The 18,296-nt window shown below is 37.9% G+C and overlaps 2 protein-coding genes, 1 long non-coding RNA gene and 1 other non-coding gene across 5 annotated transcripts; 2 read left to right on the forward strand and 2 right to left on the reverse strand.

The window, feature by feature from the left end:
* Positions 1-454: 454 nt before the first annotated feature.
* Positions 455-3,145, forward strand: LOC119991606. 2 transcript variants are annotated; one of them, XR_005466243.1, is made up of 3 exons: positions 455-986; positions 1,086-2,586; positions 2,692-3,145. It is a non-coding gene; the product is annotated as an uncharacterized LOC119991606 (long non-coding RNA). The 2 variants fall into 2 exon arrangements; XR_005466242.1 differs by having other exon boundaries at positions 463-2,586.
* Positions 655-816, reverse strand: LOC119992342. Its single transcript, XR_005466346.1, has one exon. It is a non-coding gene; the product is annotated as a U1 spliceosomal RNA (small nuclear RNA).
* Positions 3,146-3,199: 54 nt separating the features above from the next.
* Positions 3,200-8,301, forward strand: LOC119991605 (fructokinase-1-like). Its single transcript, XM_038837957.1, has 5 exons — positions 3,200-4,180; positions 5,133-5,383; positions 5,551-5,842; positions 6,894-7,046; positions 7,559-8,301. The coding sequence occupies exons 1-5, from the start codon at positions 3,812-3,814 to the stop codon at positions 7,940-7,942; spliced, it is 1,449 nt and encodes a 482-aa protein (XP_038693885.1). The 5' UTR covers positions 3,200-3,811; the 3' UTR covers positions 7,943-8,301.
* Positions 8,302-10,899: 2,598 nt separating this feature from the next.
* Positions 10,900-14,264, reverse strand: LOC119990329 (putative pentatricopeptide repeat-containing protein At1g12700, mitochondrial). The gene is made up of 2 exons (XM_038836187.1): positions 11,568-14,264; positions 10,900-11,226 (listed from the first exon to the last, which is right to left on the reverse strand). The coding sequence occupies exon 1, from the start codon at positions 14,227-14,229 to the stop codon at positions 12,319-12,321; it is 1,911 nt and encodes a 636-aa protein (XP_038692115.1). The 5' UTR covers positions 14,230-14,264; the 3' UTR covers positions 10,900-11,226; positions 11,568-12,318.
* Between the last annotated feature and the right edge of the window lie 4,032 nt (positions 14,265-18,296).

Here is an 18,296-nt window from a genome sequence, read left to right on the forward strand (position 1 = left end):
GACCTAGGCCTATATATTGAGCCTTTGCTTCCAACCAAAGCACTATCTAATGGAAATGGACAGTAACGGATCAATTACTTAATAATACAACTATAAATTATGTGACGTACTTAATAATTATTTTTTATTTTAATAATTTATTTTTTATTCCATATTCATAAATCGAAAACCGACCGACTCATTTTCTAATATTCAGTTTTAAACAACCGGTTTTCAGTTTCATATAATTTGAACAACGATTGATCAGTTGGATTTGATATTTTTTAAAAAAATTTCGATCATACCGACCGCATACAATCATATCATAAACCCTGTTTCAATTAATTAAAAAAATATATAAATTATGTGCTATACAATTAATTTAACCTTACCCTATTTTAATTACAATGACAAATTAATAAATTACGTTAAATATTTATCGAAAGAACTAATATTAATGGATGATGATTCTCTAACAACAGATGAGTATCATAGTATTATTCAATTGGGACTGGGAAGCAACGCCAATTACCCAATATGAATCGCACGAAGAATCAGTAAGCCTTAAATGTCGTAGGTCCTGGGCTACGCTTGCGAGGCCCTCCAAGAAACATTAACCAATATTGGGCTAAAATGTCAAATCTTAAATCAATAAAGCCTTAAACTTGTAGTTGGGTAGGGGCCGCGCGAACGCAGGCCCCCACTGCCACAAATTATGACGTAGGCTCTCCCTCAGTGGGGAGACCTTAGGGCAGCACCCCTCCGGTGTGCAATGGAGGTCACTGACCTAGGCCATGGGCCTTCTAGATCACCCATTGACCCCGTCCAGGTAAGTATGGATCAAGGAGCTAGTCTTTCTTATTTTATAATCGCTTTTCTCCCATCTCTTTCTCTATTTTCGATGTGGGACTAAACAAACACTCCCCTGCAACTCCAGATATCAGCGGTTCACTCTTGTACCTTCCTTCCCCAATCGGCATTTCATCTCCTCTCTTAGAAACTTCTTCGTGAGAATTCTTTTCCGCTATTTGGTACTTCTTTCTTCTTCTTCTCCGGGTTCGGAATTAGCGGTTATTGTTGTTCTGATTCGGTAGGTTTTTGTGTAGAAGCTTAGAGGTGTAAGGGGTTATTCAGCAGTTAGTCGTGGAGGGCTGCGCGGCTTGAGGGAGTTAAGGATGTTATAGCTGTGGCTTCTGGTAAAGATGGCGTTGCCAAGTCCACCAATGCAGGTCATTGCCTCCTATTCTTCTTATTGATGAACTTTTTCTATCAATTTAGTTCAAATTGTTAGAGATTTCGATTGAACTCGTTTCCCGTGTTTACAATTTTGTGTTAATTTCGCGTTTAATAAGTGGAAGGACGACAATGGCTTATGATTTGTGGCTTAGAGTGTTTTTTTTTTTGTTCTAGGAACATAAACCATGAGCAGTGAAGTTCATGAAACATGTTAGAGTAGGGTTTTCTCTTTTCTTGGTGGTGATTAACGTGGAAACCAGAGAAATTCAGGCATCCACAAGATAATTAGGTGGTAATTCTCGTATGCATTATTTGAGTAAGTCAGATTCCTTGAACCGTGTTGTTCGTTTGAGTTCTAAAGTTTTTCAATGGGTAAACACGCATATGTGGACTGCAAAGTGGTTGACTTAAGAAGTATGATATGCTGTGAGCCGATTTAGATAGGATTTCATGCAAAATAACTCAAGGTGATGAGCGAGTGAATTGACAGCCAATTTGGGGAATATAGTAGATAGACGACTAATAAAATCACGCACCATTGTTCCATGGACCATCTATTCCTACCATCATGATGAAAATATATAGAAAGCCAGATGTAGATGGAGGTAAGAGCTCAATAGTTAACGGCTCTGTGCGGTCATCATGTGATTTTGCTAGATGTTGTAGTCTTGTAGATAGTTACCGTTTAATTCTTTGCAGTGTAGAGATGGGTTTGAAACTTGTTGGTGAGGTATGTTGATTATTTTTATTAAAAAAAAAGGTTTGCTGCTGGTCATGCTAACGCTCAGAAGAAATTTCAGTGAGTGATTCATTTGATTTACTAGTTTCAGTGCAGTTAGATTTGTGCTCTTCACTTTATGTGTGGTTTATTAGACATGGCTGGTGTTTGGGAAGGGCCAAGGGGAAAGGGTGTTTGATGCTAAATTCAATGGTTTCATTTCTTTTCTTCTTATTAATTAAGTGCTGGAGCAGTGCAAGGTCTCAGATATTAAATAATAGAGTGGGAAGTGGGAATGTAAAACCATGATATTTGACTGTATAAGTTCTTGATGTTATTGTTATACTTGCGACTGAAATATGGTTGACCTCGGCATCGCTTTGCCCATCTATAAAACCTTTGCTTTACTGTATCAATTTGAATCCTCTGCATCCTCAGTGTAATATACACAAATAAACTATGGCCAAATGATTAGCGCGTGATCTCAGCAGGAACATATCTCATACATTTGGCCAGATTCATTTCAAATTTTGGGACAGGTAACCTTGAAAGATGAAGAGAATGATTGACCTGGATATCTTGGATGATGTCAGGCACACAAATATTGGCTACTTACTGATTGCTGGGTGATTTTTCAGTCCGGCCTGTCTGATGTGAGTCTTATAAAATGTAGCTATTGTGTGCTTTAATGCCTATTGAAGAATCCTGCATTTACTAATTTTTTGGTTCACTGATTCACGATCTTACTACTGCTTCAGATACCCATAGAAGTGGCTCAAAAAGTTGTCATCCGACTTGAGGAATTGGGGAAGGAAAAACAGAATGATCCAGAGATTATACTGTGAACTTATGCCATAGTGAGAGTGAAGTTAGCATTGGCATCATCTAACACCCATAGCCATTTGACAATTAGATAAGGGACCACACAGTATGGGCCGCTCACTGCTTGAGTTATCATCCGCAGTAGTAGCAGCGCTTGTTGCTGCTTTTGTTACTTCTAGTGTAGATATTTATATTTGTTTGAGAGCACATTTTAAGTTAGGAGTATGGATAAACCTGGACTGGTTGCACCAAATGCGTCCCAAGAGCAGGGCACTTGTGAGGCAGTGATGTAGATTGTCATCATTTAACAGTTATCCAGAAAGATCCAGGCACAATTTGCCCATTTGTCTGAATAAGGATCTATGCTGTCAATTAGCAGCATTTGTCTGCCGGAATTTTGTTTCAGTATTCTCTTTTGTGGGTGTGTTTGATGGCTGCTAGGCAAGTCAAGTTGGTAAATCTCTATGAGGTAGGCCAAACTGTAGACACTCTGGATGTCCTAAATTTGATTCTCACTGAGAACAATATCCTTGTGGCCGTGCATACCCTGTCGTCATGTGAATGTTGTTCAGTTGATCCTGTTGTGAGGTTTTGACATGTTCTACATTGCTTCCTGCACTGGGCATTCATTTTTTTTAAAAAAAGTTTAATCCTTTCTTTGATCTAATCTTATGAAAATTGCAAAGAATCTGTTCCTGTTGGGAACAATTGGGACCGAAAATGAATTCTGGGTTTGAAATTTGTATCTTTATTTTATGAACTCCCCCACCCCCGTTTGTGTTTCCCTATTAACTGAAAGTACAAAAACAGAGTAAACAATTTTCCTGCGAAACAAACAGAATTTATGAGAAGATAACAATTTCCCAAGGTTTGGACTTTGGCAGCTGTGGACTGGAGACTGAATACCAACGTCTTCTTCTTTTTTTCTTTTTCGCTATTGTTTTCTTTCCTTCTTTTTCTCTCCATCCAAACGCTCCTCTTTGGTATTCATTTCCTGCTTTCTTCATATGTTCCCCTCTCCCCCTCATTAACCGATCCGTGTCTCTCTATCTCTGAATGCATTGCCAGACAATTCTAACCCTAAAAACCCCAATCCAATACCATGGATTACCTCCGCCCGAAAACCCTAGACTGACTCTTCCAGTTTTCCCGCCATTTTTGCGCACAACCCGAGCTAAGAGTTCCATCTTCAGCTGCAAAAGAGTTGAAATTGACGCTCCCAAACCGTCCTCCATCTCCTTTGGCTCCGGAAATGGCTGTGTACGGGACTGGAAATCGAGGAGTACCGCAGTCAAAACCATCGATGTCGCAACGCTGGGGAACCTCTGCGTCGATATTATTCTCGATGTTCCTGAACTTCCCCCACGTTCCCGGGATGCCCGTAAAGCTTATCTGCAAAAGCTTTCGGCTTCTCCCCCTGATAAGGTCTGCCTCTACGCATTCATATATGTTTGTCTAAATTTGTTTTTTCGTGGTTTTGCATTCTAAACGAATAACTTGTATGTGGGTTTGGTTTTGCTAATTGATGCATAAATACCCTTGTGTTTCTGTAGACATAACTAGTTTTGGAACTCTTGCTTTGTACAGTAAAATGCGGCTTATATTTGAAGTTTGATATATGCTGATATGCAGTAAGGCCAGAAAACAAGCAAAACAAGTTGGGTCGAAGCCTCGGACAAATTCTTATGAGAATTAGAACAACAAAGTTTCATTATATTTAGGCAGTTTGAATGGAAAATGAACTCATTGCATAAAATATAAACATGTTTAGATATGAGTGAGAAAATGTGGACGGGATACTGATAGGCAAAGGTAGACCAAAGTTGATGTGGTTTTAACTAGCGGAAATGCATTTGGACTCAAAAAATCCCAGGAAAAATATGGGCTTTAAATTATGGGAAAAGGATTATAGAGCTGAACCAAACTAGTTGCACCTTGGGGTTGAGATTTGTTGAGTTTTGAGCTGGTTGAATATCTTGAAGTTAAGGTTTGGGCTCTCAGTTACTTCTTCTTTGCTTTGAACTCTTGTTTCAAGATGGTTTATATATATTTTTCTTCTGGAGAGATTGCAAATTACAATTAGGGAGTTAGTTTTTCTGAGATACTTTTGTTGTAATAAAAGGGTGCAACTCTAAATGGTTATGTATCAGAAGGAAAGATTTGTCAAATTAGTGATATTATGATTCATGATTCCTTTATCAAACTTTGCAAGTCTTGGTTCGTGTCTCTTCTGATTACCTGCACTTCATTTTATATGCATTTTCATTTTGCTGTTTCTTTTGTTCAGTAAACTTGATAAATTTAGTTCTTTTACCAATTGTAATTTATACTGACTTCTTAATTGTTTGTAACTTCGATTATATTGTATTTCACATAGCAATATTGGGAAGCTGGTGGCAATTGCAATATGGCGATAGCAGCTGCAAGATTAGGACTTCACTGTGCCTCCATTGGTCATGTAGGTGATGAAACATACGGGCGGTTCCTCCAAGATGTGCTTTACAATGAGGGAATCAGAATGGTTGGGATGAGTGAAAGCATTGATGCTATTGACAGTTCTAGTACCTCATATGAAACCCTTCTGTGCTGGGTTCTTGTGGACCCTTTGCATAGACATGGTTTCTGCAGGTAAATTGGTTTGACATATTAATGTTAGACTCGAAGTTATTCACTAAATCATTTTCCACCTGGTTTCTCTGCAAGCGCTGAATGTTACTTTTTTCAGTTGGGTCATTAGTATTGTATCAATTGCAAAGGATGATGGTGATCTTTTATACAGTTGTTTTGTTTTCCAGTCGAGCTGATTTTAGTAAGGAGCCTGCATTCGGCTGGATGAGGAATCTATCTGAAGAAGTCAAAATGACAATAAAACAATCAAAAGTCCTGTTCTGTAATGGCTATGATTTTGATGAGCTCACCCCTGACTTGATGACCTCAGCTCTAGACTATGCTGTTGAAGTTGGGACTTGTGTTTTCTTTGATCCTGGACCACGTGGAAGAAGTCTTTCAACTGGCAACCCTGAAGAACAGAGAGCTCTTAGCCATTTTTTGAGTATGAGTGATGTTCTTCTGCTAACATCTGATGAGGTTCGCCCTTTTGTGGGATTATGTTCTATTGTTACTATTTTCCTGTTATGTTACAGTATCCATGCCCATGGGTGTTTGTGCTACTTTTTTTTTTTTTTTGTTTGGGGGTGGTGGGGGTTGGGTTGTTGCATCATACATAATTCAGTTGTTTGGAGTTGCTTCGTCAATACTCTTTAGACTACCATATCTTGGTGTTTCATAAAGTATGCTCGTTAAAAGAAGTTTTCTTTCTTTTGGGGAAAGAAGAATATTTCAAAGGTCAAATTAAATGCTGTTTTAGAGGATTCATATGTACATCATCACACGCAAAACACATGTAATTTCAGCATATTTGTAAAGAAAGTGAAACTTCTGTGAGGACTTGCTTGTTTGGTGAAGCAAATATGAAACAAAGATTGAGTATTATACTTTATACATAGATTGGAGTCCTAGAAGACATTTACTTGAAGCGTAGATGTAACGTATGAGATCCTTGGCTTGAAAATGCACAACTTTCAGCCATTGGTGTTCATGTGTGCCTAATTTGTTAAAATATATGTGGCAGTGACAGTCTCTACAGCCATCTGATAAAAATTCAAAGCTTTATGGTAAGCTTTTCATTCTATTACCTGCTTATTTTTATATCCATCTTCCACCTAGTAATTAGTATTAGCTTTTTAGATATGATGAATCATGCAGCTGACAAATCTTTTCTTTCACTCTCATTCCCATGGAGTTCTTCATTTTCCTTCAAATCTGCAACATTTTTTATTGTAGCTTAGCTTGAGCGTATTGTGGTTTTTGCTCTACCTTCTGTTATTGAAGAATTGATTGGTATATTCTAAATCTTTTCTTTCACTCTCATTCCCTTGGAGTTCCTCCTTTTCCTTTAAATCTGCAACATTTATTATAACTTAGCTTGAGTGTATTGTGGTTTTTGCTATACCTTATACCTTCTGTTATTGAAGATTGATTGTTATATTTGTGATTTACACTTCTGTTTGTTCTTTTTATTGGTTTGTTGACTGTTTTCTTTATTTGGTGTGTTTGGACTGTTTTCGTTATTTATCAGGCTGAAACATTGACGGGCATAAAAAATCCAGTTCTAGCTGGGCAGGAATTGCTCAAGAAAGGGGTTCACACAAAATGGGTGATTGTTAAAATGGGATATAGGGGTTCAGTGCTAATCACAATGTCGAGTATATCTTGTGCTCCTGGTTTCAAGGTACCAATCAGCAATCTGTTAATGTACTTGCCAAGAATTAAGATACTGTTTGAAGTGGCTGATATTTCTTGATTTTTTTTTCTTCATCTACCTTCGCCTGTGATGTTTGAGCTTATCACAAGAAAACGGAAAACAGAAGAATTGGACATTTTCTGAACACAAACCTAGATTGCTATTTTCCATTATTGTAACCGTGTCTGTTCAGTGGTAGAATGGCTAGTCTGTCATCGTTTATGGAGACGGTTTATTCAAATGTTTTGAATATATTTTTCATCCAAAATTTCGTTGAAATGAATTTAGATCACGAAAGCCCTATCAAATGACTTTAACATACTTATTTACTCTCTTTTCTGCAACCTAACATATTAATGAACTTACAATGACAGATGTTTGTTAAACTGTTTTTGTGAAGAATTTTAGATGGGAGGAAATAATTCTATTGGTTAAACCTCTGTAGTTACGTTTTAACTTAGTTCCTTAACTAATGTATCGTTATTTGGAAATGTGATCAGGTGGAAGTCATTGACACCGTTGGTTGTGGGGATAGTTTTGTAGCTGCAGCTGTGTTTGGATTTATACACAATTTTCCCTCAGTGAATACATTAGCAATAGCAAATGCTGTGGGTGCTGCCACTGCCATGGGTTGTGGTGCTGGTAGGAACGTGGCGACCTTGAAGCAAGTAATAGAACTCATTAGAGCGTCAAATCTTAACAAGGATGACGACTTTTGGAATGAATTACTCAGCGAAATGGATGCTCGAGAAATTAATTTCCTTTCACAAAGGGTCATAAATGGGAGCAGACATCAGCTGAACCATATTTCCCTGCAACAGGTCGCTTCTCAACTGCTACCTAAGCTCCAAGCTGAAAATCTAGAACGAAAAGTTTCGATTTAGAAATTGCAGGGTACGGCATATTTTTTCAGCCATAGCTCTAGTATTATAGAGATTGTCATTGACCTGGATTTTAGCTTGATCATTGGCCAAGCTACTCTGAAAAAATTTTACGTGAGGCAAGAGTACTGCATTTTTATCACGGATCGTGGCCTGCCCCAACGCCCTCCCTGCTCGCAAGTCTGCAGTTTTCCTTTTCTTCGGTTGCCTTTCTTATTGAAGGTTACTTGCTTACTTTTGAAAGCCAAATCATTAAATGTGAGAAGCAAGTTCCCAGTACCATTGCTATCAGTCTTTCCTTTATTAAAGCAAAAATACTAAGCATCTCGGTGTTTTTTATCCCAGCATTGAATTCTATGTTCCAAGACCCCAATGCTTGCTTAAGTTCATAAATGGACTTAAGCTTGCAAACCTCTTTTCTTGGCCTTTGGTATTGAATCTGTTGGATTGCATCATATAGATACTTCGTTAAGATGGCCATTAAGAAAGTCGTCTTAACGTCCATCTGTCATATCTCATAATCAAAATAAGTTGATATGACGAGAAATATCTCAAATATTGAGATTGACGCACATGATCCACGTGAAAATGTGAATACCACGTGTCTCATATGAAATCATATGCGTCTATCTTAATATTTGGGATAACTAGGACCAAAAAATATTGCGATTCGTAGGACTGATTGATATTAGTAAAAATCCCTTGGCATGAGTTACATTTGAAGAAAAAGCAAAGTGAAAAAAATTCTTACGTAAAAATGGATGAGGAAAACTATTTGGGTTGACCATTCTATGCCTATTCTAACATGTGGGGTAGGTATTTTTTAAACTACTTTAATTACTTGCTTTTGAAGAAGAAAAGTAGTCACTGTAAACATACTATTCAACACAATTTTGTTCTTTTTTACCACAAAAAACAGACCAAAAAAAGTAGTTATGAGTTACATGACTTGTATAATGCGAAAAGCAAAATAGGGGAAAGTAGTGTAGAAAGTGGACTCCCATGTCATGACACTGACCAAAACAAAAGAAAGAATATCTTCTCATCTCATCCCCATCCCCTCTTTCCCCTATATATATGTACACACACACACACGTATATAAAGTTAATTGCATGGCCAAATCAAAACCTCTCTCTCCCCGTTTATCTCTCTCAATCTCTTACAATGAACAGTATTAGTTGAGGGGAATGTTGTCTGGTTCGAGACCATTCATGTTATCAGAAGCACAGCATAAGCATATATATCTGTATTTGGAATGATTTCGGACCAGGCTTCATTCCCCCCAACCTGATCAAGTCATCAAACCCTCTTCTTCCGCAGCATCAAATAACAAAGGTGACTACTTTTTGTTCTTCTTGAAACAGAATTCAATTTTATTTTCCATCTCTTTATTGGCTTTAGCACAAGATGTCGGCATAAACAGTGGTGTTAATTAGTGTGAACATTTGAATGTAATTTTATCATATATTTTTCCTTTTTGATACTTTCGAGTGTTGGTTTTACTACGTAGATATCACATATGTATGTATGTATGTATATGTGTTTTATATCTTCTGTGTAAGCAATGGAGTTTGCCTTTTGTTTTCAAAACTCATGATGATAACATCTCTCCCTCTCTTGGGTGGCAATTAAACTGTTTCTACCAGTTGCTAGACAAGGTGGGTCATCTGAAATTAAATCTTGGTGGGTCATCTCATCTCTACGTGAAAGAGACACACTAAAGACCACCATGTGTGATCAGATTTTACACGTGAAGTCATAATTTCAAGCGGGTCCGATCTACTGTATGTATATGCTAATGATTTGAGAAGTATGCAACATCACACCATCCATAGGAAATTTATTCTTCGTGGATGGAAATTGTAGACTGAGAGTTCCCCCATCCATAGGGGAAGGCCCGCGTGTTGCACCAATGTCAGTATTAAGATTTATGGGTATGTAAGATTTTCATTAGCTTTACACAAGGACAGTATACATGGCTGATTTTAGCAAAGACAGGATATAATTTTATGTACGTCTCAGTTTGTCACATATGTTACAACTTAAACTTAAATGCATAATACCCCATACGTAATTTTTTTAATGATAAACCTGAAACAGACACGGTCAACAATACTGTAATATGTATGCTTTTGGATCCAGCAACATCCAGCAGTTTCATGCCCCAAACATCTCTGTATATGTAGAACTACTGTTACCTTCAAGAGACTCAATCCAACAATAATTCTGAAATTGAAATTCATAAGCACACTTGAGAGTAGACTCATCGGATTTAAACTAATGTAAAGAGTCCTATAACTAATCTTTCAAAACGCGGCACTAAACTCTCTAAATCTTGATGAATCATACAGCTCTGCTAATTCACATATCAACATACAGTAGATTTGGTTCCAGAATCCAGATCAAAAGGCAAGCATAAGGAAATGTACATCACAGAGTTCATCTAATTCACACACACTGCATAAAGTTATGTAAACCACCAGACAAGTGAAAAAGGAGAAAACTGTATTCAATGTATTCAACAATGCCTAACCTAACTTACACCAAAAGTAACAAATGAGTTGTTATAGAAGTCACTTTTTGACTTTTAACTTCGATTTACCTGGAAAAAGAGGAGGAACATAACATCAAAAGCTATTCAAAAGTCAAATTTTGTTGGGCATCAAAATCACAATTCAAAAGACAAGGATTGGAAAGTTTGAGCCACAAAAATGGTTTAGATAATACATCATACAGTTCTAGGTTAGAATGAAATGAAATGAACTGAATGAATGATTACTAAATTGTGATCACTTTTTTTTGATAACCGAGAACATCACCCCCAGACTTGCCTTTAGGACAGCCAAGTTGGGCCTAAGCTCAGGCCGAACAAGTACCCGCCCACTACTTGTCGACAAGTTGAGTTTAGCACAAAGAAATAAATTTTGGGTAAAGGTCGGTGGACAAATTCCTAAGAATCTGCAAACAGTGGGTCCTGGCCTGATAGAGATGAGGACCTTGAGGTATCTGATAATTACATACTATTTTTGTAGCCATCATCAGTACAACATTAAATCATGATTGAAGATAAAAAGCTTCAAGTCACTGGAATCCCAGTCTTATTGGACAGAGAATGGCAAGTGGAGGAGGCATAGAGGTAGTTAGGTAAATAAGTTAGGCTCAGATTCTTTTGAAGATTTTGTCCACTCCCTTTATGCTGCCAAATTCTATTCTACCCATAGTTGTGCAAGCACTGCTTCTAATCCAAGTAGGTGTGTGAACCTCCACATCTGAATAACCATGTATACTGAGATGAATAATGAAAGCTACATTAGATTATAGAAAAATAAAACTATCAAGGATACCCAGTAGAGATATACACATGTTAACTGATTCAAGCTCCAGATAATTCAAATTACAAGGAGAATCCAAAGATGGGGAGAACAACTCCAGATACTTTACATAAAGTTTACTACCATTATTTACGAAAAATTCAGCACATATGCAACAAAGTAGTCCTATAAAGTTAGGGCTCATTTCTTTATAGACTCTAAATCAAATATTAATATTTTTAGTTACGGTTATTTTAAGTAAGAAATAGTGAAATACCAGAAAAGAGAAAATTCAACAAAGAATTCAGAACAAGACCTGATATTACTGAAGGTAGTACGAAGAGCTTTTGTATTTGTAATATTGATACTCCACCCCCACTGGTAAACAGGTACGGGAGTCACAATGGTTAAAAATTCCCATGTAGATCCCCTACGGCTGTAAAGCAACAATTTTCCATTTGGACTCATGATTTCTCAAACCATTACAAGCCTTTTGCACATGATTATGGGGAAATGCCGGCAGCTTAATGCTTCTAATTAAAAGCAAATGTCCCAGTCCCAGCACCTGTGGAGATTTAGAGTCTTTTACCAACATCTTGCTTAGTTGCTTCAGAGGGTCTCACTAATTTCCCATATATGGCCGGCTCTAACATTGTTAAGGATAAGGGTTTCGACGGAGAATGATGCAGATCAAATCCCCATAATTATGGCATTTAGCCAGGCCCAAACTTCTCCATGAAAACATCTTTAATAATCCAAGCTGTGGGTTGCTACATTGCAACCAGGAGTCATGATTTCAGAACCCCATAGACAGCCCACTGCAATGTAAGGCACCGGTACATCTGATCTTCCCCAGATCCCATAGTCATGGGAAAATCATGCGCCAGACTCAATACTCCACCCCTTTCTTACTGATTCCTGTAATAGTAGTACAATCCAAATTGAGACAGCTACAAGACAGACTAGTGGCGTTCTTATTGAATTGAGACATTGATGAAGTTCTTTCAAGTAGTTTCTCTGCAGAATATGCAGTCTAGTAACAACATTCATCATACTTGTTATGCCTGCTAGCAGTTGACACTCCTCACGTCGTCCTCTTGTCTGCCTTGGGATGGAAAGGTTGGAAGCAAGTTCATATACTTTTCATCCTTCGACAATAAGTCGACTACCATGGTCATTGTGGATTCATCTGGTAACAACTTTCTGTCAGCCATGTTATGTAGAAGTTCAATAACTTTCGTCATCTCATTTTTATGGTAGAAACCACGCATGAGGGTATTAAATGTAACAACATTTGGAGGGCAACCTTTCTCGTCCATTTCTAATAACATATCATTTGCCTTTTCCAACTGCCCTTCCTTGCAAAGTCCATTTATCATCATGGAATAAGTTACAACTGTTGGCTCCAGACCATCATGGGGTAACCTATTAAACATCTTCCAAGCAGATTCAAGGTTCCCCGCTTTACAAAAGCCATCAATAAGAGAGTTGTAAATTTGAAGGTTTGGTTTTACCTTGGATAAACCAAGAAACACGTTCATTGCCTCTGAAAGACAACCATTCTTGCAAAGACCATTTACATAGACATTATATGTACGTGAATCTGGCTCAAGTTCATGATCTTGCATCTCACCAAAGAATTTCCTTGCAACGCCAACCCTACCTTCCAGGAAAAGACCTAACAATAAAGTGTTACACGTGACAACAGTAGGTCTAACTCCCTTGCAGATCATTTCCCTATAAAGACAAATAGCTTCATCTATCCTTTTAGTCTTGCAGTATGCATCCATCAAAACGTTATAACTACAAGCATCATGTTCACACCCCTTGCTAGCCATAGAAACAAACAACCCTCTTGCATCATCAATTCTACCTGCCAAACAATATCCATTGATCAGAGTGTTATATGTAAAAGAATCAGGATCCTCACCTCGCTCAATCATAAATTGTAACACTTCATAAGCTTGTTCCATCTTGCCCACATTGCAAAGCGTTCTTATCAACGTATTGAACGTCACCACATTGGGCTGAACACCTTGATCCACCATCTCAATAAACATATTTCTACCCTCCTCCCATTTCTCTGAACAGCAAAAACCATGAATTAGAGAGCTATAGACAACCACGTCAGGAGAAATTCCCCTCTCTTTCATTTGCAAGAAAACTTCATTTGCCCTTTCTATCAAACCATCCTTACAAAGACCATCTATAAGACTACTATAACATACAATATTTGGCTTACAAGTAAAAGGGGATTCAATATTCCCTTTAACCATTTCTTCAAGCAACTTAAGTGCAGCGCTTGTATGACCCGTTCGACATAACCCTGTAATCAAAGTCCCATATGTGATCACATTAGGCCTACAACCCAACACAGGCATTTTCCTAAACAACAAAGCTGCCTTACCAATATTATCCTCCGTACATAGTCCCTTAATTAAAGACGTAACAGTCACAGTGTTAAGGCTAAAACCCCTCCTCAAAAGGCTCCCTAACACCGCAAAACCATCACGAATCCGGTGCACACTACAATAGCAATTAAGCAAGATACCCAAAGAAAAAATATTCGACAACCCAATTAAGCGCATTCGGTAGCACAGAAAAATTACATCACGGTAATGTTTTTTCTTACTAAGGGCACCCAACAAAAGAATGAATGATGACATAGGAGGAGAGGGTCGCATGTGGATCATATGATCAAAATAGCGTAGGGCTTCCTCACAAGTGAAATTACCTGATCTGCAACTTTTATGGAGGAACTCATGCAATGGGTTTTGGCTTTGAACATCAAATCGGGGTTCTTTTGATGCGGTTTTGGCATTGGAAGTTGTGGGTGAAAAAGACGAGACGAAATTTGAACCTTTTCGCGAGGTTTTGTGAGTCGAAATTTTGGGTCTACGTGACGGTTCTGTGAATAGAGAACAAAGTTTACTCTTTATCCCAGATTTTGTTGGAACAGAGGAACCCAAGGCAGCCATTGAAAGTGTTGGCAATGTCTGCTCTCTTCAATAGTCGGTTGGGAGAGCTGGAGTTCTAAACTCGAAAATGGCAGGCGTAACTGATGGACCAAAATAATGGGCCCCACCAGTCAAGCCCAATACGATGGGCTAGTAAACAAGTCGATTTGATAATCAAACTTCAAAACAAGATGGGCTGGGCTAAACCATTTATCTCAATAGGAAAACTTTAGTCACACCCCACTTTTTACTAAAGACACCCCGTCAACTGAGTTTTACATCTCAATATCACTCCACAGTCCATACTATCGAGATGGGCCAGATTACCATAGTCCATAGATAAACGCCATGTCAAAAACCAGCCCAGCACATCACAATGACATATCTATGACATGATAATATATCATAAGTCTCATGAATCCCGTGTTTTTTACCTCAACTACCTCAAATGTTGAGATGAACACATATAATTTCATATGGATTATGTGGGCCCATGATTTCACATTAATCATGTGTGTCCATCTCAACATTTACGATAACTCGAACAAAAAACACTGAAATCCTTATCATTTTCGTTATAATATTAAAATAATTTATCACTAAAAAAAAACCTAATTACTAGGAACCTTCAACCACAATTTTCAAAGTCTTTCTCCGATGTATAGGTGGCAGAGAAAGTATTCAAGGGTTTGGTACGTCATGTTACATGACACGCTGATGTGGTGTAACATAACCAATTGCATAATGACATTTCATAGATTTAGAGTTCTAGTGCACCATGACATGATACGTTGATGTGTGTAACATAACCAATAATATAGTGACATTTCATAGATTATTGGTATCAATTCTGACAATTCATAAGTGATTGAGAATAATTTCAAATTTGAATTACAAATTAACTATTTTCATCCCACCCTCTCATGGTTTGACCACACACCATGAAGTGTCGTGATTCTATTAGTCCTTATACTTCATATTGTTAGTCCACGTACACCACATCAAAAGCATGTCCATCTCCTTACAATCAATTAGGCTTTTTTCCTTGGGCTCAAGTATCATTAAGTAAAACGATTTAGGGAGAAACAAAGTCATACGAGCCCAACATATTCACGGGAACTGATAAACCCAAAATGGATAATATATTAATTGTATGAGGAATATGGATTTATGACATACATATTTTCTCCGAGGTGGCATGGTAACATGGATTCGTGCCATTGCTCGACTTTGATTCATGGAAAATGCATGAAACCACCAGTCACTTGTATTGATTTCTCCAAACAAATGTTATTACAGAATAACATGCAACTCCAGGACCATAACAAAGGCATCTCTAACCTGGAATTCAGAGACATGTAGAAAGGTAAACTCCTCAAACAACAGTGCAGGTTGGCCTTCTCATATTAACATGCTCAAGGCTACATGAAAACAATTTTCTTCAGATTATAACAGCAAACTTCCTGATGCAAACCAGCATCCAAGGCCCAGCCCGCACCCACACACGCATGGGCCGACTGTAACCAAGGCCCAGAACCGAACCCAATCTCAGGGTTGGCCCGAAAACCTTGGCTGATGGGTTAAGGCAAGCCTTGCGCATATATGGCGCAAAGCTGGGAAAGCTCCAGATCACTGCATCATTCCCTCCGTCTTCACAACGACACGTGTCCCACATGCAGGATTAACACACCTGGGCATATCTCGTGACCCGGGGCGAATCACTCGCCAGCTTCGATACCAAATTGATGCAAACCAGCATCCAAGGCCCAGCCCGCACCCACACACGCATGGGCCGACTGTAACCAAGGCCCAGAACCGAACCCAATCTCAGGGTTGGCCCGAAAACCTTGGCTGATGGGTTAAGGCAAGCCTTACGCATATATGGCGCAAAGCTTGCTCCCACTCTTCCGATGTGGGATAAGGGAAAGCTCCAGATCACTGCATCACTTCCTTTCACACAGATCCTTGTTGCCTCTTCCATCGGCTTGATCATAGCAGCAGCTGTTCATTATCATCTTCGAAAGCTCCAGAACAAAAAGATCATTCCCTGCATCAAATCAGCAATCAAAGGCCACACCGAGAAGCTTGAAAGGTTCTCAAATTATGTAGGTAATGAAAGGTTCACATTATATGAGATCCATAATATAGCAGATGCATCAGACCCATGATTTGGTTTTTCCTCACATTTTCATTTTTTTTTTCTTTCTCAATGACGAGTGCAGCAAGACAAATTGAATTTAGAGATAGGAGAGAATGGGAGATAATGTCCACAGTTATGCAAAAAGGCTTCAGAATACATGAGGAAATCAGAAGATTGCGAAGAAGATATCTACAATCTATTTGCTAATGAACCAGATGCAGACTCACTCTTTGTAAATCTTGTGGAAGAGTTTTAGAGGTGCACGCTCAGTTACTTTGCCTTCCACTGGAGCCAAGCTGATCTTATGATTGCTCAGGTACGTAATTAATCAGATCTAGATTGATCATGAAGGGTAAAAAAGTCGAGAAACGTACCAGAATTTCAGGTCAGTTTGCCTTCTGTATCTTTCCTGATTGCCAATATAAGTTCAGGTCTTAGAGTTCGGAGGGAGAGGCCAAAAGGAAGCTCAAGAACATTGTTATGTCAGCAACTAGGTGAGCATTGGTATGTTACCTTGTAAAGCGTTAGCGCAGGCCGGAATCATTAGATATTGAAACAAAAACAAAATGCAGACGGCAGGGCAACAAAAAAATGGAGAACCAACAAAGTAGAATGAACCAAGAAAAAAAAAACATTTTACCTAGTCTATCGTTTCCTGTAACTCATGCTCTGGGACAGTGGTAGTATACTCGTCTATGTATGTAGAAACCAAGAGACTATAAGGCTGAGTACTTGGATACACCAAAACACATAAATATGTATAAGCAAATATATATGACAGAAAAACTTATCTGATTAATTTGTGTGAAGTCAATTGTTCAATAACATTGACTTCACACAAATTTCTGCCTTCTCTATTTTTTCTTTTTCTTTTTCTTTTTTCACCCCTAGGACAACGGTTGTAGAATCTTCACAGGTAAAGCATAGTTCAGAACTTCATGACAGTTGAGCAACAACTTGGCATTGAAGGGTATATCAGATTATCTATTTGACATTCTCAAAATAAATTGTGAAAGAAGAGTTTAATAAGGTAATCACAGCCACAACATCAGTCAAAAGTTATCACTATTCACAATCCCGGAAAATGAGCAGAAGTGCAGAACAGGACTTTTTTAGTCTGCCAAAAACATGAACAAGAATTTGCATTTTGAATTCAACATGTCATAAGGGAAGAAATTGGAAACATAAAGCTACCCTTTGATGCTTCAAGTAATCAGAAAAATGTTCTGGTAGTTTATCTCCAAGCTCTGTTGGATATTTTCCTAATTGCTTTCAACTTACTGTAGTCATCATGCTACATTGGAAAATTTCAAGATAACTTTTGTTTTGGTTATTCCAAAACTTTCTAGTTTCCCAGAATAACTATGCAAAAAAAAAACAACAAACATGTTTTAAAGATCTTTGGATCCAAAAATAAAAAACAGCAGCCAAACAATTCTTACATCTATTAAATTAATATAGTAATGGCTAAAGATGCGAGATAAAACAGAATCCTTTCACTAAGTTCATGAAGATCATATCAGGAAGCTAAAGAGATGTAGTAGTCCTGATGAGAGGAACCGTATGTATGTGAAAAGTATTAAGAAGATCAAAGTTCAGAAAGCCCTGGATACTGGATACAATGAACATGTGTATAGCTGCAAGGCCAGATGAAATTCCTATTTAAGTCGAAAAATTCCTAATAAGAAGGTATAATGAGGGTGGTCAATCTACTTTATCAGATTCTTACCTGCCTTAATCAGTGACATTGATGAAATCTCGGTTCAAAATTCCAGGAGGCAGTCATGAGGTGAAAATTTAAAAGTTTAAACATAACAAATCAATCAGAAAAATTAAATAAAATGAAGTATCATCAATAAATGAGAGAAGAATGGCATTAAAAGAAACCAAGGCAATGAGAATAGCAATCATGGAAACAAAATAAGAAACCAAATATAGAATACAAGTT

This window comes from Tripterygium wilfordii, chromosome 22, assembly GCF_013401445.1.
Source record: "Tripterygium wilfordii isolate XIE 37 chromosome 22, ASM1340144v1, whole genome shotgun sequence".
Classification (NCBI taxonomy): Eukaryota; Viridiplantae; Streptophyta; class Magnoliopsida; order Celastrales; family Celastraceae; genus Tripterygium; species Tripterygium wilfordii.